The 21,686-nt window shown below is 36.8% G+C and overlaps 1 protein-coding gene across 5 annotated transcripts in view; it reads right to left on the bottom strand.

The window, feature by feature from the left end:
• EIF2A (eukaryotic translation initiation factor 2A) overlaps window positions 1-21,202 on the bottom strand; it is a 33,564-nt gene extending 12,362 nt beyond the window's left edge. For 3 of the 5 annotated variants that reach the window (XM_077765900.1, XM_077765901.1, XM_077765902.1), the window contains exons 1-9: window positions 21,117-21,202; window positions 11,306-11,375; window positions 7,605-7,679; window positions 4,237-4,355; window positions 3,166-3,265; window positions 2,728-2,810; window positions 1,097-1,170; window positions 816-960; window positions 511-627 (exon numbers count right to left, since the gene is read on the bottom strand). In XM_077765900.1, coding sequence (XP_077622026.1) covers window positions 511-627; window positions 816-960; window positions 1,097-1,170; window positions 2,728-2,810; window positions 3,166-3,265; window positions 4,237-4,355; window positions 7,605-7,679; window positions 11,306-11,375; window positions 21,117-21,168 — 835 coding nt within the window. In that variant the 5' untranslated portion in view covers window positions 21,169-21,202. The remainder of the gene's footprint in view (window positions 1-510; window positions 628-815; window positions 961-1,096; window positions 1,171-2,727; window positions 2,811-3,165; window positions 3,266-4,236; window positions 4,356-7,604; window positions 7,680-11,305; window positions 11,376-21,116) is intronic. The other 2 variants (XM_077765903.1, XM_077765904.1) reach the window with 1 other exon arrangement.
• Window positions 21,203-21,686: the final 484 nt, after the last annotated feature.

Below are 21,686 nucleotides of genomic sequence, written 5' to 3'. Positions count from 1 at the left end.
GAGGACATCCTTGCTTCCTTTCTGACTTCAGAGGAAATACACAGTTTTTTGTAAGCAAGTTTATCCTACTTCTACATGTTCAATTCAAAATGAAAAACCAGGGAGTTGCCAGAACTTTAAAACTGTCTTATTCTACAGTTAATTTAGCTCATAAAAACAAAAGATGAAATGGTGACATTCCTAACACTTAGTTCTGAAGGCAGTGCTAAACTCACAAGACCCACTCCCTGTCATTATAAGTTGAATAAGTCCTCAAAGAGCTACCAAGGTGAAATTACCTCACTCGGCAAGTTCCCCACTAAAGTGCTGGCATAACTAAGTTAATTGGATTCTGTCAAAATAATGTATGTCTGGGGATGATTTTAAGTTTGCTGATTGAGGGGAAGTTTACCTGAAAGGTTATTAAAATATGTGAGCTTTATCACCTGAACAAGAATTCAGATTGCATCACCTTCACGGCACAGTATGTTCTCCGTTGTTTTAGCACAAGAAGACTGTGGGAGTACTCACGTAACTGCACGACCGCGCTTTCTCCGTTCGCTGCAATGTAGTGCAGCGTCTGTTCCCCATAGTAGGACGCTCCGGTCTTGTCAACATCTGTGCTGGCTATCACCAACACCGCAGTGGCTACAGCGGAAAAACTTTCATTAGATTCAAAACACAATTTAACCTAATGTGGATAAGAAAAAATTTTTTTAATTTAATAGAGCACATGTAAGTTTTCATTATATAAGCATTGATACTCTTTTGTCTCTATAAAGGACTATAAACCTCAATTAATACTTGATAAATGAGATAAAATATATTTATCATACCTTTTTTATTCCATAGCATTGTAACTTTATCAGCTTTAAAGAAACTTTTATTAGCTAAGGCTGCATGAGGTCCATCAAATTTGGGGTACTGATACAATCTAACAAACGAAGGTGCACCCTTACTTCCTGGGACATAGACAGCCACCTGAAATACACACATGTCATCATCACTTAATTTTCTGAGGCATATCAACTAAGATGGACATGTTTTTATAGTCACTAAGAACTAGGAAAAGGTTTAATCTCCTAAAATGCCACATGAACAAAGACATAGAAATTACCTTGTATGGTTGGGGTCCAGGTGATAACACAAAATCATTAATTTTCTGCAAATGCAATTTATTTGCAATTGTGTCTAAAAAAAAGCAAATGGTATTAGATGAAAGAGAAAAACTACTAGGAAGATGATAAATTCTGAATGTGTTATAAAAGATTAATGTAGTGATACAGTAATACTGCTCATTGGAATCTCACGTAGGTAAGGCAACACAATGGAGAAAATGTGGAATGGGAACAACACAGACCTATATTTTAATTTCTACCCAGTCACTTAGTAGCTGGGTGACCTTGGGCAAGTAATGAGATTATACATCTAATCCAACTGATTAATTATAAGAACATAGTGTGCTCTTTCTTATATAAAGGTTGCCACTAGGTAATCAAAGAGATGGGGGAATTTCTCTTTATAGAAGTAGTACAACTTAACAAATGAGAGGAGAGAGGGGAGGAAAATTACCAATGGGCAACCAGTCACGAAAAAATGGATCAGCTAATCCTACAAAATTAAAGACAATAAAATGCTATGTGCTTTTTCATAAAACCACTAAATTACTGCATGTAAGGCAGGCTTGTCCTCATCCCTCGAAAAGAGAAGAATCTGAAGCTGACCAGTTCTAGATTCAAATAGCTACTTAGAGGACAGATGAACATGTTGAACTATAGGTCAGGATACAATAGCAAAATTCAACTATGAGAAAATATATGACAAGTAACCTTGTTTCTTATATAATAAATGTCAAGTTGGGGGCAGAAGAGATGGAAAGGGAACCTGTAGCTTAAAAGAAACTTATAAGAGGGCTGCCTGGGTGGCTTAGTTGGTTAAGTATCCAACTACAGATTTCAGCTCAGGTCATAAACTCACGGTTTATGAGTTTGAATCCTGCATTAGGCTCTGCACTGACAGCACCTGCTTGGGACTCTCTCTCTTTCTCTCTCTCAAAAATAAGTTAAAAACTAAAAAAAGAAAAAGAAAGAAACCTAAGATTCTCTCTCCGTCTCTCTCTACCCCTTCCTTGCACACACTCATTCTCACTCTCTAAATAAATAAATAAGCTTTAAACAAACAACAACAAAAAAACTGTATCATTTGCAATTATCAGAAATTTGAACACTGACCAGATACTTTATATCTGTGATAATGGTATTGTGGCTATTAAACAATTAAAAAGCCCTCATCTTCAGAGATACATACTGAGATAGTTACAGGTAAAATTATACAACATCTAGGATTTGCTTTAGCACAGTAAGAGAGATGTTAGGTGGAGAGATGTGTGGATAAGGTAGGATTGGCAATGGGCTGAAAGTTACTGGGACTAAGTGCCTACTGTGATGTTTGAAATTCCATACAATAAGACATTTTAAAAATTTCCATCACAAAATTTCAATAGTAACTAAACTAAGAGGTATGCAAATGCCTTAATAGCAATTATTAGATAATAAAAACTTATAAAAATAAATCTGTTATAGAATTTCTTCAGCATTTAGATGTACAAGAGTTATTCAAACGAATTAATATAACAGCAATTATTAATATATCAATAGTATTTAGGAAAACCCTATGATGCCATATAAGGCAACAATATTGTATACATTTATAGTAAATAATAAACTTATTTCATAAATCTTTCCATACTAAAATTGTTGTTTTCAAAGAAGTGAACTTCATTGTTAACATTTCGGGCACAGATAGTTTCATCTTCTGACCAAGATGGACACCTACGTTGAAAGAATATGAAAAAAATTTAGTCACACCTAACCTCATGTTAACATGTTTAAGTTTGTGATATTGCTTACTATTTAAGGAAAAATACTTATAAATACAATGTCAAGTCAGCTCCTAATAGTTTTAGTTAGCATTTGTAAAAGAAAGATACTGTTTGTTTTCCTCCAAATACTAAACAAAAGAAAGATCAAGTTTTAGTCTATTATATTCCCATATACACTAGATCCCTAAAGATCTAGATTTTAGTCTGACAAGTTATTTTTTAAACTAGTATCTGAGAAAAATAGTACACAATGAATATATTTAAAACATTTTGTAAATAATTAGTATTTTAAAGCATTTATTTACCAATTTTGCATTTTTTTCTGGATAAAAGACTTCAAACATGTACCAGTTTTCACATCATAAAGTTGTAGGTTGGGTACTCCAGCTGTGCCATCTTTAGAAGCTAAAATAAAAACAAATGTCTTTGCAGTAATTGTCTCCTAACACTAGTAAAAAAAATTCATTCTTAAAACAACTTTGAACAAGATTATAAAGATCAAGTAAAAGAGTTGCTTTAAATCAACTTTCCCTTTTGGGTTAATCTCTAGTCCTAAAGCCATGACAAAAGTTCAGCATTTCTGAAATGAGTTGATTACTATAGATTTTAAGAATACTTAAGAGATTTATTAAGCTTGACCTGTTAAATGGATTAAATTATCTTATGATGAAACAATCTTCTAAGTCACACACACAGTTACATAAAATATTCACGAGGCTCAATTTCCCTAATATTTACTAGGATAAAGATTCATTCAAGTCTATCTTTTTGAAGAACCAACCTAGAGGGCTTGTAGCCAAACAATGAGCTATTATCATATATTTAACTCAACAATGCCCACACTATTAAAACATTTTTTTAAAAATCCTATCTACCCCAAGTGTTTTATTATTCATCTATGAAGCACACCTATAGAAAACATTCATATAACATACTATCATATCTTTAAATGTGTTTAAAAAAATGGCACACCAATTTCCTACTTTGTCATACCTTACACATTTCTGACATGTTGCGTCTATTATACTTCCTCTTTGACATACCATGATTATTTAAAATGTTTTTCATGTAAAGGTCATTATTATTCTTATTTTTTTAGATCTTCTCCATCAGCGGTTATTCACTTTCTAAAATTCCCCTTAAGCATTTTCCCCTCTATTTCACGATGAATCTTTTCACTAACTTGCTGTACCTTGAAATTACTTAAATGTACATTGTACTGGGGGAATACAAGTTTCACTGTTGGGTAAAGATAGTCACAAACACTATTTACCATCTAAAGATTAATTGTTTTCTTATAAGGTTATAAACCTTCTCTTTTTTCCCCCTGAACTGAACTGATCCTGTCAATATTTTTACAATTGGAAGATACTTACTAGTATAAGGCTGCCACGTTGCCAGGACAGTGTTTTTTGGCGAGAACTCAAGGCAAACTGCCTTTGGGAGGTCGAAGGAGTGCAGTAGTCCCTTGTTAGTGACACTGATAATATTTACTCTGGTTTCAAAAGAAATTACTTCAGCAATGAAATACTGTTTTAAAATAGCCAGCACTATCCAAAACATTCATACCTCTTTTTAAATACAGATCACTGTAAAGTGGTTGTTTTTATAAAAATCAATTTTCAGTAAGTTCTAGAAAATATCAAATAAACACCTTAACAACAACAAATACCAAGTGTACATTTTGCCAAAAAGCCCCTATATAAGGCTGGTATTGGAAAATACAGGGGGCGTCTGGGTGGCTCAGTTGGTTGAGCGTCCGACTTCAGCTCAGGTCATGATCTCAAAGTTTGTGGGTTTGAGCCCCACGTCGGGCTCTGTGCTGACAGCTAGCTCAGAACCTGGAGCCTGCTTCGGATTCTGTGTCTCCCTCTCTCTCTGACCCACCCCTGCTCATTATATGTCTGTCTCTCAAAAATAAATAAATGTTAAAAAATTTAAAAAAAAGGAAAATACAGAGTTAGCAGAAGGATATAATAGATGATTCCACTTTTTGCTAAAAAGAAAACAACAGGCCTTTAAGTGGACACAATGCCAACCTACAGATAAGCTGAGGTGTATTAAACCAAGGGAAAATAGAAGTGCTAAACCAAAAGTATATTTTTAAATTTGACTAAATGGAAGCTGTAGCAGCTGTGAAATCAACAAGGAGACTTTCGATGTCTATTGAAATATCAAAAGCAATCTTCAAAAGATAAAACTATGAATTATCATAAAAATTACAACAATTGTATAATAAAAGCAGCTTCCTTTTTTTTTTTTTTTTTTTTAATTTATTTCTAGGAGAGAGAGAGAGACAGCGTGAGCAGGGGAGGGTCAGAAAGAGAGGGAGTCACAGACTGAAACAGGCTCCAGGCTCTGAGCTGGCAGTCAGCACAGAGCCCGACGCGGGGCTCGAACCCATGAACCGCGAGATCATGACCCAAGCGAAAGTCGGACGCTTAACCGACTAAGCCACCCAGGCGCCCCGCAGCTTCCATTTTTTAGATAATTTCTATGAACCATGTTCTGGCCTAACCACTTTATATACATTTTTCATTTAATCCTCACAAGAGATTTATAAAATGGGTATTATCATCTCCATTTTACAAATGGTAAAAGTAAGGCTTAGAAAAATGAAATGATTAATGACTTGTCCAAGATCATATTAGGGATAAATGCCAGAGCCAAGTTCTAGCCAGTTTTGCCTAACTTGTTTTATGTACGATTTGGGGGGGAAAATGATATTCCATATTATTTTAGAAATTTCTTAAAGTTACTTTCTTCTACTCAAGTTTGGGACACTGGTTTAGGACAAGCAGAAATTGCTAAGAGTGAACAATTATTGCATATTGTTTAAACATACACACAAACATGCAAGATTCTTTACAACTTACTGTAAATTACATATTTTAGGATTACATGAAACTTTTTGTTTTTGATAGCCTTTAAGAGTTATTCTTAGTTAAAAATAAGTATTTCTTTTAATTAAAAACCTCACATATTTAAAGAAAAATCAGTTACAGTTTTTGATTAGTTAACTATGACCTCAGCAAAGCTCATCAATACATTACATCTGTTTCTCTTGCCCTCAGGAACATTATATGTCGTTGTGGCCACAGCAGTTTAAGGAAACAAATGTGGGAAGCAGGCATAGAAAATATCTACTAAAAGGATGGACACAACAAATGGGCACATATTAAAAGGTTCAGGGACACTTGGGTGACTCAGTTGGTTAACTGTCAAGACTCTTGATTTCAGCTTAGGTCATGATCTCACAGTTCACGAGATCGGGTGCCACATGAGCACAGGGCCTGATTGGGATTCATTCTCATTCTCTCTCTTTCTCTCTCTCTCTCTGCCTCTCCCTGGCTTGCATGCCCTCTCTTCTTACTCTCTCGCCCAAAATAAATAAACTTAAAAAAAAAAAAAAAGGTTCAGAGTTGAATCCAATAGAAAGCCAAGCAAGGATATGAAGTATAAAAAATGATTTTAACTGTAAAGGTGAAAACAGACTTGTTCAACAAACTCTAAGCTAGCAAAATAAGGGATACCTCAAAAAGATAATAGACAATGAAGAGAAATATGGTATGTCCCATTAAATAGTGAATTTCTATTAACTCATTACTCATAGTATAAATTACAAGATAGATTTTAAAAAATAAAAGTCAAATTTGCACAATTAGTTACACTAAATATAAGAAAACTTGAGAGTACATTCTCTGAGACTGAGATTAAGACTGTTAACATTGTGGATAAGACCTAGTATGATCATATTCTTAATAGTTCATGGGTAATAGTATGTTTATTGGATTCAAAAACTTAAAAAAAGTAAAATACTGATTAACATAAAATTACAAAAGCTAATTCTGCAGGTACTGATAGTCATAAAAAGTGAATGACCTAATTCAGCATAATCTTTTTAGCATTAATTAAAAAAAAAAATCATGTGTTTAATCTAATCTGATCGTTGAAAGACTTCAGAATATATTACCACTGTGTAAAGACCAACATTTAAAAGGCACTTTTTGTATTAATGTATGCATTTTTCCCTTTTAAAAAACCTATTACATCTGATTAAAAACAACAACAAAAATAACTTTAAACCAAATAACAAATATTCAGGCATTTTCCTGGTTCTTTGACCAAAATGTTGTAGTGACTACAGAAAAATTAAAAACAGGTGGTTTTCTTAGTGAAATTATGAGTATTTAATCAAAATATTTTTTTTTGCAAGGCCAATTTTGTGATGATTATTTTATGTAATATAGACTACTCTAAACATAGCTTTGAATAATTTATAAAATACTTAAATAATAGACTTTTATATACAATAAAACTCATAGTAATAACTGTAGGCAGTTGCTACTAAATTAATAGCAAAGATATAATAAAGTATCTAAATCTACCGTAAACAAAGAGCTATTCTCGAAGTGTTAGTACAGAACTTAAGAAATCCTAAGCAATAACTTAGAGCACTATTTAAAACAAGCTCTCAGCTTCTCCAGCATTAAATTAATTGCCCCTTTCCATATGTTACTTTTAATTCTAAGAAACTAGATAAGTCAAGTCATGGCACATAAATTGAAGCTAACAACTTTGAAGTTGTTCTATGGAAGTTGCATTGCGGACAATACCTAACTACATCATGACATTAAAAGAAAGATTTTATTAATGACACCCAGACACATGTTATTCAAATAATGCCAGTTACGTTTAAACTGATGAAACACACATAAAATATGTTCTATAAATAAACACTAACTTTTCTCCGTTGCCCCAGGCAAACAAGGTGCCATCCTTACTAAAGGTATAAACTTTGCAATTTTTCCCAGATTCCCTGAAAATGACAAGAAAAAAAAAGTTTAATAAGCATGAATACTTTTGAAAAATTCTGGTTAAAAATCTACAATCTTATTACTAACTTAATGATTATGAGCTTACATAAATTTAAGAAAGTAATTCCATAAGGCTTTAGTCTACTAAAATACCTTATCTCCTAAACGCAGTGCCAATAACCACTGCAAAGTAAGGTGGAACTTGATGTTGTACCAACAGATCAGTCTTAAGGAGAAAACAGAGCCTTTTTAGGTGAGTAACTAGTTTGTGTGAAAATCCAAAAATGTAGGTGAACATGGAAGTTACTAGTTGTCGGCGCTGATCCTGAGCGCTGAAGGATTTCAATATGGAGACTTTGTGAAGAACACCCCAGATCACCTGCATAACAAAACAACTGTGGATAGAATATCCTCAAGTAGCCAAGAAGTGCTCTGGATTTGAAGGACAAAGATCTTCCATCAGTTTCTGATGTGCAGAGACAGGACATTAAACAAGTGTGGATGCAGAATTCTCAACAAAACAGACCTGGGGAAATCAGACTTCTTGGCAATATTGTACCCAATGGTTGAAACTCTAAGTACTATAACTCTGAACTGGAGAGGGCTACTACGAGTACATCTCACAGTGACAATCAACGTCCAAACAGAAATGTGTATGTGGGAGCATGTAAATGCCCATATGTGTAGTCACATAAAACCAGAACTTCATAGCTAATAAACATCTGAATTATTACATAACAAGCACTGAGAAGTGACCAGTGCATCCCCCTTAAACTGGATACTATCTTTACATTAAATCATCTGAAGATGACATTTGTGTTTCTGCAATCACCTAATAATGGGAGCTTTTATTCAGCTTGTAGTTATGGAAACATCCTTTTTTGTCCTCTCCTCACATAAACAACTATGACCAAGACGTCCCCCATCCTACATTTGTACTGCAACTTATTTCTGAGCGTAAGGGCAGAATGTGCAGTTATCCTCATTAATTCCACCCAGGTTCTGGTCTATTAGTCCAGCCTACTGAGCTCTATTTACATCTTCCTCTTCTCTTTTAAAACATTAGTCATTTCTTACAGCTTTATGTAATGTATAAATTATTAAACTTCATTAATCATTTGACTTCACCACCATGCCACTTTATCTCACATAAATAACAACAATAATCCTTATTATCATTTAATGCCCAGTCCTTGAATATCTAGGTTTTTAAAAGCTCCTCAGGTCATCCTAATATGTAGCCAAATTTGAGAACCACTCATCCAAAAGCTTGATTAGCAACAGGTTTGTTTTTTGTTTGTTTTGTTTTTGTTTTTTGACCTTCCTAGAAGTTAAGTATGATGGAGTTCCCATTACTACCCACCAGGGGATACGTCACGTCTCCTTGTTCTATCCTTAGTGATGCTGAGACTGTACTGGACTCTTTAAGTGCCTCCTCAGATTCTCCCTACCTTTCCTGCTCCCAGTCATCAGCTATTCAATGAAGAGACCTGGCCACCTCATCTACTACTGGTCGTCTCAGACTCTGTAGGAGCGAGGCCACATTTCAGCAGGCTTCCACTATGCCTACTGCAGTAGCAGGAAGAGAAGCTGACATTCAGATTCAACCTGAATAGACCATAAGAAGCTCTGGATGTAAATATACTTCTTACCCTTCCTCTACACAACTGACTGTTCTGAGGCCCAGTGGTTCATTATAGCCTCTCTGGAGACACTTTGCATGACCAAGCAACCTGGCCATATTTTGTCAATCTGTGGTCAGCTCAGTGCACTCCACATTAGATTCACTTTCACTTCTTCTTTGCCTTACTCCCTTTACCCCTCATTCCTGCTGCCTTGGGATTGTACACCCCACTGAAGTACATGCAGCACAATAGCTCTGACACAGACTCGTTTGCTAGAGTAGTGCTTTTCAAATATTAATATGCATACAAATCACTTGAAGATCTGGTTAAAACACAGATTCTGATTCAGTAAGCTGAATCAGGGACTGAGATGTTATACTCGTTTGAGGTGATGCCAATACAGCTGGTTGTGATACGTTTTGTATCATGGTTCTCGAGAACTGGGTCTGGTGAAAAAGTGGTCAAGAGACTTAGGTGATGTCAGCCTGATTATAAAGTTCCCCATCCATAGTGCCTCTGACAGGTTCAGCATATACTCTGATGATCATCTGCCCAGATCAGTGGTTCTCAAAGCAAGGTCCCTAAACTTGCAGCTTTGGCATTACTGGAGTAACTTGTTAAAAATTCTAATTCTTGGGCCCCACCCCAGATCTAATAAATCAGAAAATCTGGAGAGGAAACAGCAATCTGTATTAAGAAGCTCTTCAGATCATTCTGATGTATGTCTAAAGTCTGAGAACTGACACATGATTTCTTTAGGACTACAATGGCTATCTAACCCCACATTACTTCTGTAGTTATCAACTAGAATTCTCCTAAGTTTTTCTCATCAACAATCTGGATACTTTGAAAATTTGTCTATACGGGAAAGACAAAATAAATGTGTGATTCTTTCTCTTGATTTATCAATCTTCAAAATAATGAGCAAGGACCCCATCAACCTCCAAAGCTGACCAATAAGACTTAGAGAGAGAGTAACTTTCGGGGGAGTGTTGATACACTTGAATGTCTCAATCCTTTTAGTCATGATTCTTTCCAATGCTCAAATGGTCTCATCTTACGTTGGTGTGAACCCCATGAAGTTGACTCTTATAACTCTTTAACAAAGCCCTGTTTATCTTTTATAGCTTCTTTGCTTTCTGGACCAAACTGCCTCTAGCTCAACTCGTATGTCTTCTGTACTGGACCTGGAATCAGTCACTTCTTCAAGGAAAGAGTTCCTGTTAGTGAAGAATGGTGTTTAGAGCTCTTTATCTGTGAGACAGGGGGTATTCACTGCTTCTAGCTTATCACTGCTCCTTGACCTTTTTCAGTGGACAGAACTAAAAAATACAAATGCTTTTATGAAAAGAAATCATGAATTCATATTAATATATGCAAGTCTATCCCTTCACTCTTATACTGAAAATCTTGGGTTTCTAATATTAATATAATTGTTTTATCCTGTGATAGATTTAAAATGACAGTATCAATTTTCTGTTGCCAATAAAGCTACTGAATGTGTTTAAGAATTCTGCAATGTCATCATTTGGTTAGGCCACCAACTTAACACTTTTATTAGTTTTTGGTTTAGCCTTTTATTGTTTCTTTTTATGAAAAAATATATCTGTTTCTATCTATCTATCTATCTATCATATTTCCTTCCTTTCTTACACATTTATCATTCTCTGATTTTATGAAGACTCTAGGCAGAGGTTTGGCTAAGACATTTGCAAGTTTTTCTTCATCTCCTAAGATAAAACTCTTCTAAGTCAAAGGCTTGAACTCAATTATACTAGCGTCTACACTTTTCTTTTAAACATGCTGAAGCTATTAGTTTCAAATCTAAAGACTGATCATTTTTCTTGATAGAGAATATACATTCTTTCCATCTTCTGTTAATATTACATAACCCACGAAACTCACTTATCTGTTCTTTCTTGTTCAGAATATAACAATAACAAAAATAATTTAGAATGTGTTATATAGTCCCCTTTAACATCACTTAACAAAATAAGCCATACCTTGGAAACAATGTACTTTCTGTAAAATGTGGCGGTCCATTTACCATGTAAAGTCCTTCTGATCCTCGGACTAAAGAAACAACATGGAGAGAGCCACCATCAGTTTGTTAATAAATACTCAGTAATCACAAAAATTTTATTATTATTTTTTTCTTTTTGAGGAAATGTGAACAGAGGCAGGGTGGGGGGTAGGGGGAGGAGACAGAGGATCTGAAGGAGGCTCTGCAATGACAGCAGCAAGTACAATGTGGGGCTTCAATTCACAAACAACAAGATCACAACCTGAGCCAAAGTTGGAGACTGAACCGACTGAGCCATCCAGGCACCCCACAAATATTTTAAAAAACAAAAAGCTTTCAGTCAAAATACCAATGAAATTATTAACTATTTCATGGAACTACAGAATATTAGCATTAAAAAGGTAAATTTTTCTTAACCCTATTGGATGAAATTATGTAACCCAATTGCTGGGAAACCAATAGGTAATCTCATGGAATGAATGTTTATGGCTCCCCCAAATTCTCGTGTTGAAACTCTAATCCCAATGTGATAGTGTTTGGAATTGGGAAATTTGAGAGGTAATAAGATCATGAGGGTAGGGTCTACATGAATGGGATTGGTGCCCTTATAAGAACAGTCCCACAGCTAGCCAGCTCTCCTTCTGCTATGTAAAGATACAGTAAAGAGCTGGCAGTTTGCAACCTGGACGAGAGGAAATATTAGAACACAGAGTGGCTGAGTGCTTTATACAAAACAATAACCTAAAAATACAGAATATATTCAAAGTTCTTTTAAAAAGTAAGGCATTATTAATATATTTAAAATTTCTCAAACTAAGAGAACAAGTGGGATGAGACACATTCATTATGAAGTTCCCAAGGACAGTAATATCCGAAAAATTTAAGTGGGAATAAAGTTCAAGATTAAGCAAGAGCATCTAAACAATTAATCATATATTTTTAAATGGCCAAATTAGAAGTTTCTAAAGCTTCTAATAAATAAAGTCAAATAAATTGATTCGTTCATTCAACAAATGCTTATTGAGTAAAAAATAAAAACTGCCTCCCAGACTCTATGTTGAGTACTAGAGATACAAGAGGGAGGGAAATCAGCCTTGTCTCAGAACTTATTAATCAAACAATTAGTCAAATACATGGAATTCTATAAGCGTGCTTAGTGCTACAAAGTAAAACTATATGGGAAAGTAAAGTTAGGGAAACTGCCAGATCACAGGATTTGTGTGCTGAGATCTGAGGGATGAATAGCAGTTAACAGGCAAAGACAACAGTATCAAGTGCAAAAACTCCATGGCTAGAGAGATGACAGAGCAACAGAGAAATGGAAAGAAGGCCTTTATGGAAGGAACTGGAGCTTGAGGAGAAAACAGGGTTCAGACCAAACAGGATCTTGTGGCCTAAGTTAGGCAATGTTGGTCTGTAGCCTAAGAATGGTGGGGAACTTCAAAAGGGTTTTAGGCACATTTTGAGAACGAGATTTGCATTTTGTAAAGATCAATCTGGTACACTGCAGAGAATAAACTAGAAGACATTAAGAGTGGATAAGAAAAGACTACTCAAGACAGTTCTGCAGGAAATCCCACAGAAGAGTATGGAAACTTGGACTGGGGTGGGGCAGTGACAATGGAGAATGAGTGTTTAATTTTAGGAGATAAAATTAGCAGGGCTTGTGATGAGTTACTATTTTATCAGCTAAAATTCTTGCTAGCAGCAACAGCCTAAGAACTGAAGAGAAGAAAAACTTTTACTGAGGTTCATGGTTATAATTAAAACTGCTTCCTTTTCTGCCAGCTGTTCACAAATATCCCCTTCTGTTTACTGAGAAGGCAGCAAAGGTGGTAAACAGGGGCCACTCTCAGCTCCCTTCTCAAGGGACAGTTCTCATTAACACTGATTTTCTACTTGAAAATTACTAGCTCAATTTTCAAATACTGAAAGTGATATAACTTACAGTCCCAAAGTAAATAAAGTTAGCATGAAAGGAAAAGAACCATTGATGAATAAAGCAAAAATTGAAGACTCCCTGGAGCTTCCATTCTACTGGAGGGACAGAAAATAAGTAAACACATAACTAAATTAAGTTGCTGGTTAGAGACCCACGAGTATACAAGCAGATACCATGTTTCTTCTCATATGCAGAGCACTAGACTGAACTGTCAAACTGTCATAGGTCCTTTGGCCTTGAATAGAATGAAGCCTAGCAAAATGTTCTGCATATATCACAATCTTTTTTAAGTTTATTTATTTTTAGAGAGCGTGTGCGCGTGTGCTCTAGTGTGGGGGAGGGGCACAGAGACAGGGAGAAAAAATCCCAAGCAGGCTCTGCGCTTGTCAGCACAGGGCCCGATACGACCAGATCATGACCTGAGCTGAAACCAAGAGTTGGACACTTAACCAACTGAGCCACCCAGGTGTCTATGCACATATTAAAATCTAAACTCCTTACACTATGGCTCATAAACTTCTATGTGATCTGGCCCCTGCACAGCTCTATGTGCTAGATATCAGGGATTTTAAAAAAATGAATTCATCACTGTACTCAAGGTAATGATGTAAAAGGAGCTCAGTCTATTGCTACGCCTTGAATGCAACACTGAAGTTATCTATTTTATTTTTTAAAAATATTTTTTATTTATTTCTAGGAGAGAGAGAGAGACAGCGTGAGCAGGGGAGGGTCAGAGAGAGAGGGAGTCACAGACTGAAACAGACTCCAGGCTCTGAGCTGGCAGCCAGCAGAGCCCGACACGGGGCTCGAACCCACGAACCGCAAGATCATGACCTAAGCAAAAGTGGGACGCTTAACCGACTAAGCCACCCAGGCGCCCCTGAAGTTATCTATTTTAAGAATCTCTAATGATATTAAAAAACATTTTGTGCCCAAAAACGTTTTCCTATGAGATTTTAAAACTATGACGTATAATCCTTTAACATCAAAATTCTCACTTGTTTCTCAGTTTTTTGGCTATGGTCAAGTGCAGCACCAACATATTACACAGGCAAAATGGTGCTATTTCTCATCACCAAATCATCGGCTGCAATATCATGTATGAAACATTCTGACTTAGCAGAAAATAGGCCATTCTTAATACTCTAATAATGGTTTTAACAAATCTTTATTTGAGGGATTAATCAAAAATGATTTTTACCAAACTAGGGAGTTTAGTTACCAGATTACACTTTACTATAAGGGTTACAATAAAATTTTGTCAGCCTGATGTGGTCCCTCCCACAAGCTGCTGTGGCAATTTAACACATTAAGGACTCTTCTAGAATTCGCATCTAGGCCCAGGAAAATAAAACAGCATATCATCAGTGAAGTCCCACTGAAGCTGAAGTGTAATTAGAAAATGTGCTGTATGACGATGCAATCAAACCATGTTCTATTGCCTTAACTCCTGGCCCTGAAAAAAATATTCCTGAAGTGAATCGCAAAAAAGAAAGAAAGAAAAAAAAAAGCTTTATTGAATTCATCTCAGCTTTCTGTGTTCTCATGAACTTGTAACTAGTGACCTTGGTCCTATATATTTGTTGACTTTTCTATTAACAACCACAATGTTTACTTGGGGTAAAATTCAAAGCTTTTGTACATTATACAGTTGACCCGTGAACAACACAAGGGTTAGGGGTATTAAATCCTGCACAACTGAAAATCCGTGAGTAACCTGACTCCCCAAAATACTTAACTACTAACAACCTACAGCTGACCAGAAACTGATAACATAAATGGTCAATTAACACAAAGTTTGTTATATGTGCATTATATACTGTATTCTTACAATAGACTAAATAAGCTACAGAAAAGAAAGTGTTAAGAAAATCATAAGCAAGGATGCCTGGGTGGCTCAGTTGGTTAAGCGTCTGACTTCAGCTTAGGTCATGATCTCACGGTTTGTGAGTTCAAGTCCTACGTTGGGCTCTGTGCTGACAGCTCAGAGCCTGGAGCCTGCTTTGGATTCTGTGATTCCCTCTCTCTGCCCCTTTCCTGTTATGCTCTCTCTCTCAAAAATAAATAAACATTAAAAAATAAATAAAAATAATGTTTAAATGGACCTGCATGGTTCAAACCCATGTTGCTCAAGGGTCAATTGGACTAAAGTGGCAACTCTATTGCCGAACTCATAAAAGTAGCAATGGGAACTTTCAGGGTATTCAGGGAAACCAGTACAAGGTTTTCCTTTTCTAAAATTTCTATTTTATGCCTACATACAAACTAAGACAGGTAGAAAACCCCAAAGGATCTACTGTAGACTGAATGATTACCACCCCCTCATTCATATGTTGAACCTTAATCCTTAATGTAATGGTACTTTGAGGCAGGCCTTTGGGAGGCAATTAGGTGAGGATAACAGAGCCCTCATGAATGGGATTAGCACCCTTTTGAAAGAGATTCCAGAGAGCTCCCTTGCCCTTCTGCCCTGGGTGGACACAGTGGACAATGGCTGTCTATGAATCAGGAAGTAGGCTCTCACCAGACACCAAATCTGCCAGTATCTTGATCTTGGACTTCCCAGACTCCAGAAGTGTGGGAAATAAGTGTTTAAGCCGTCCACTCTATGGTATTTTTGTTGTTGGAGCCTGAATGGGCTAAGAGAGGAACAGGAGCAAGGAACAAAAACTACTTAATCCACACTCTTTCATATAGATTGTTAACTCAAAATCTTACAAGGCAACACCTGACAGAAAAGTCGGTGTGAAAAGTGTCACTCTTTCCTGCTCAAGTAGCATTCAGTCTCATGTGGTTTTTACTTCCTGGTTTTAGTTATGTTTCTGGAGAAGCAAAATCTTGAGTCAAATTAATCAAGTGCTTTTCAAAATGCACATGTACACATTCTAAATAAAGAAGAGTTTTATACTTTTTTTTAAAGTTTATTTATTTGGGGAGAGACAGAGTGAGAGTGGGGGAGGGGCAGAAAGAGAGGGAGGATCTCAAGCAGGCTCCACACTGACAGCACAGAGCTCTGCATGGGGCTCAAACTCACGATCTCTGAGATCCTGACCTAAGATGAAATCAAGAGTCGCCACTTAACCAGCTGAACCACCCTGGCGCCCTCAAAACAGTTTTAAAACAAAAATGCACAGACTTTATGTTATATGATTCCATTTATTTAACACTCTTGAAATGACAAAATTATCATGATAAAAGACAGATCAGTGGTTGCCAAAGTTCAGAGTTGGAAGGAGATTCTGACTATAAAAGGGTAGCAGCTTCTTTATGATAGAGCAGTTCTATATTCTGATAGCAGCAGTTACAGAAATCTACAGATGTGATAAAATTTCTGAGTACAATATACGCACACAAACTGGTGAAATCCACAGAAGGATTGTAATCTAGTAAATACTACTGTGCCAGCAACAGTTTCCTACTTTTGATAATATACTATGGTAATGTAAGATACTGTCATTGGGGAAAGCCGATGAAGGGTACATGGGAACTCCCTTTACCGTTTTTGCAACTTCTTATAAATCTTAAACTATATCAAAGTATAAGGCGTTTTCTAAGACCTTAATTCTTGGTAATTAATGCTTGTTCACAATATGGCAAGAAATCAAACCAATCAAGTTTGGAAAAAAGTTTTTCAACATTTCTCAAGAATGGATTTGCTTGGGAATATGGGGCAAAAGTGTTACATTAAAATAAAAAAATTGAAGAGACCGAGACTTATTTACTAAGGCAAAAACAAATTCCATGAGACAAACGTACAAACCAGGGCTACTTTAAAACTGGTGATACTGTTGGTCCTCATTAAATTAAACAACCTTTCTTTGCACATGCTTTATAACAGATATGTCTATTTTAGGGGAACTAATTATCAACTGGATTAATCATAAAAGTCATATTGAATCACTACAGTCTTGTTCACACATGTAAGTCACTACTTAAATTTATATTCACTGCAAACCTCCTTACACAGAAACAGAACTAGGAAAAAGTGTTGCAAGACATTTTGGAACCACTAACATATTTTACTGGATTTAATCAGTATGAGTAACTTCTACAAGAATAAATCAGTATACAAAGTTTATTAGAAGACACAAAATCAGATTCTTAACAGAACATAAACTGTATTACAAGTTAATAACAGCAAAATAAATATGGATTCAAAAGTTCTTTTCAATAACTAAAACAATTTTTCTATGCATTACTTTCTAATGAGGAATTCACTTTAATTGGAAGTGACTAAATATGAAACAGTGAATACAATGTAGAGATGGTTTAATATAGTGTACTGAGAGTTGATACGATTCCTTGTTTTTAATGATTTTCCCCAATTAATCAAAGGGCATCTGGAAATATGTTCTGTTAGGAAGAAAAATCTAGAATGTGAACAGTTCTTTTCAGTAAAGCAACAATTAAATGCCAGAGTTTCATAAAGAAAAACTATTTTAAAACAATCATATTAAATGTTGTACTTAAGTTATATCTTTTAAAAAAATTACTAGCCTTGGGGTGTCTGGGTGGCTCAGCCAGTTAAGCATCTGTCTCTTGGTTTCAACTCATGACCTCAACGTTCTTGAGTTAGATTCCTATATCAGGCTTTGCACAGCATGGAGCATGCTTGGGATCCTCTCTCCCCCTCTCTATCTGCCTCTTCCCTGCTCACTTTCTCTCAAAATAAATAAAAACTTAAAGATTACTAGCCTTTATAGATACTTACATACCATTTATTCCTCTAGGCTTGAGTTAATATAGAAAACTATAAGACTTCAATAAAGAACCCGTGTCAGGGATATGGTGATCATTACAGTGGGATACTTTCTTGAACCCTTCCATCCACTGAAGTACCTTTCAATGTAAGAAACTGATTCCATTTTGAATAAATTAACTCAATGTGGTCTCAACCCAGGTAAGCTGATTAGACAGATGGGTTTCATGTAAGGGCCATTGTTTTATATGCCTGGCATGGATCCAGGCCCTACATTTTAGGAGACCTTTTAGGAGACAATTAATCCAGGGGATTTCAAGGGGAAACTCTCCAAGGGTGAGAATATAATTTGGTCCTGGTGATTTGGTTAAAAATTAACTGATTCAAAGATGAACAAGATCCAGCCAAGCCAAGCCAAAGACAACCAGCATTGAGACTGTCAAAAGAAAATGTGCTTTCTTTTGGGGCAGCTGAGCTGGTTGAATGTAAACCTGGAGAATGTCAGCCTAAGAATGAATTTAATTGAAAAGAAAGCAAGAGCCTAGGGATAAAGAAAAACATTTTTGGAGTCAGGTGAGTACCTGGATGTAGCAGTACTGAAGCTTTACAATTACATGAGTTTTATAAATAAATAAATAAATATCCCCTTTTCACCTGCTCTAGCTTTTTATCATTTCCAATTAAAAGCTGTGACTGACAAAACTTACTGGACAATTTCCAAATTATTCCAAACTCCAAAATCCATGAGTCTAAGTTTAAAAATAGATTTTGGAAGTAAAAGAATCTATTATTGATTGAAATGCCTATACTAACAATGTTTTAAAAATAAATTAGTGTGTTCAAGTACAAGAAAAATGGACCATGGAATTGAATGATTCAATATAATCCTGATTCTCCCAATTTGCAATGTGAATCTGACCACTTAATCTTTCTGGGCTTCTATGAGTAATATGAGAATATGAGGGATAGACCAAATAGCTAACCTTTAAGCTCTTACCAAGTCCTTAATTTTAAGTATTGTAAGAAAACTGTCACTTTGTTAATCTGACCATAAATGAAGTGGTTATCTTTCATTAATTTATTTCTCCATCAAACATTTAGAGTGTCTATTATTTACTATACACTCTATCTGGTACTAAGACAACAGAGATGAGTAAAACTCTGCCTCTGCCACCAAAGAGTTCAGTGTGGCAGGGCAGAAAAGCATCTAAACAACCAGATAATTAATCTGTGTGATAGTGAAAAAAAAAAACAAAACAAACCTCAAGGATATATGAGGTACAAATATAGCCTGGGAATGGCTGATCATCTGAGAAGAGTGAGGAAAAGAGGATCCAAAGCAGGCTCAGTGCTGACAGCAGCGAGCCTGATGGGTGGCTTGAATTTATGAATCCACAAGATCATAATCTGACCCAAAGTCGGATGTTCAACCGACAGAGCCACCCACATGCCCCAAAATGAATTTTAAAAGAGGGAAAGAAGTCAAATCAAGAGGAACAGGAATCTTAGACTGAAGAAGTAGATTTTTCAAGGGTTTTATAAGCTATTCAAAATTGATGGAGCATGATAGGGTGAGGAGCAAGGAAATGAATGCAAAGAGCTTTTCAAGGATTATGAAGGGTTCCACATACTATGCTAAAGAGGATGGAATTTACCCTATAAACACCGAGAAGCCCATCTAAGAGTTTTTTTCAAACTACATTTTTTACTTGTGTGTAATTGACACACAATATTACATTTGTTTCAGTTAGAAAGCTTATCAGATTCTTCATTAAAAAAATTTTTTTTAATGTTTACTTCTGAGAGAGAGAGAGAGAGATAGTGTGAGCAGGGGAGGATCAGAGAGAGAGGGAGATACAGAATCTGAAACAGGCTCCAGGCTCTGAACTTGCTGTCAGCACAAAGACCATGACCCCTGAGCCGAAGTCGGACGCTCAACCGACTGAGCTACCCAGGCACCCCTATCAGATTTTTTTTAAACAGTTTTTTTTTTAAAATTTAGAGTTCAAATAAGCATTCAGTATTCCCAAACTGTGAATAACATACTAGTTACTTTTATGAAGCCAGAGAAAAAAATTCATTTACTTATATAATTACACCTTTTAAATAGTATCTGACTAGCATATAATCTAACAAATTATAGTCATTACTTGATAAATATGTGATGAACTGCGGTAGCCAGATTGATATGAGGGGTCATAGTGCTTAATAACAAAGCTCTTAAAATGCAGAATGGCAAAAAGTGCAAAAGCTTTTTAAGGTTCCTTTCAAGTTTGGGGACATAACCCCCTTCCGCCAAAGTAAACGACCTTTCTGTTAATGATTTTTTTTTCCCTTCTGTATAAACTATCCATGGCTTAATCAACGTGTCTGGTCTTTTCTCTCCCAATTCCTCTGTATTTGACACTCATATGAGAATCCCAGCCATTACCCTAGTCCAGAGTCTTCGCGGACACAGTCCAAGACAAAGTTAATTACCCTTTCTAAAATTATAAACTCTGCCTCCGGTTCAAAATCTCAGGAATCCTGTAATAATCAAATTCTAAAATACTCATACCTATTTCAACATCAAACGTTGCTATCATTTCCATAATGCTCACTGCCACGTACCCAGACCACTCTTTCATCACTTTAAACCTATACTACCACGGTTCCGCTATATTTGATCCTACTAATTTCATTAAAGCAAAGAGCTCAGAATTTGGTACTGCTTAAATTCAGGTGTATTTAATGTGTCTGCTCATTCTAGTCATTTGCTTATGTTTTTCCTTATTACAGAACTAAATGACTTCTCATCGTCAACAAGATGTGTCACCATCTAAGAGTTCGTATGAAACCAGCGTTTGCAGGCCCCGGGTAACAAATTCAACTAGCACTTTCTGTTCTTATCTCTCTTCCTCAATTTCAGCGGAATTTGAAGCGACAGGGAGGAATGATGGACGGGCAAAAGGGAGGGGAATGCTGAAGCCCAGAGGCGTGGGCCTCACTTCCGATTGCCACGCTACACGAAGCAACCCACAAGAACCTCTAGCTCTTCCACAAATCACATGGAAAGGTGGATCAGACACCAGTGCTTCTCGGGTAAACCCCAAGAGCAAAGACACAAGAAGAAAATGCTCTGAAAAAGTCCCTCACTCGTTCAGGACTCACCTGTCAGTAGTGGCGTGGACGGCGCCATCTTGCCCCGGAAAGAGAAACCCATGTGCTTGGGTCAGAGTTCACAAGGGCCAAACCCGGCCCCTACACGTCTCCTCAGGCGTGGAGACAGCGCATAGCTGTTTCCGGTATCGGGAGCCTCGGGGCCAATCCACTTCCGGTAGGAGACGGCAGTAAAAGAGGAGCCCGAACGCGCACGCGCAGCTCTAGGGCGATACTTTAAAGAGCGTCGTGGGGCCGGACTAGGGCTGGTGCGCCAGCCTTCGCCCTCCTTCCCCTTCTTTTATAGCAGGCGGAGTCCGCACTTCCGCGGGGCGGAGCCCGTCCAGTGCTGACGTTGGCAACCGAACCCGAAGTAGTTCGAGGCTAAGGACAGCACTGCTCGGTTGTTGCGTTGCGTTTCCTTCCTCTTTCACTCCACGCTCCCGGCGGCGGCCAGAGCGGCGGCGCGAGAATATCCCGGCGGCCCGCTGTCGTCCCGCGTGCCCGCTTCTCGGCCGGCCAGTCCGGCGTCGTCAGTCAGTCGGCGGCCCCGCGCCCCGCTAGCGCTCGGCTCCCGCGCTC

Source organism: Crocuta crocuta, unplaced genomic scaffold (assembly GCF_008692635.1).
Source record: "Crocuta crocuta isolate KB4526 unplaced genomic scaffold, BGI_CrCroc_1.0 scaffold54, whole genome shotgun sequence".
In the NCBI taxonomy this organism is placed as follows: domain Eukaryota; kingdom Metazoa; phylum Chordata; class Mammalia; order Carnivora; family Hyaenidae; genus Crocuta; species Crocuta crocuta.
Note: the sequence above shows the minus strand (reverse complement) of the source record. Positions and strands in the feature narration are given on the sequence as shown.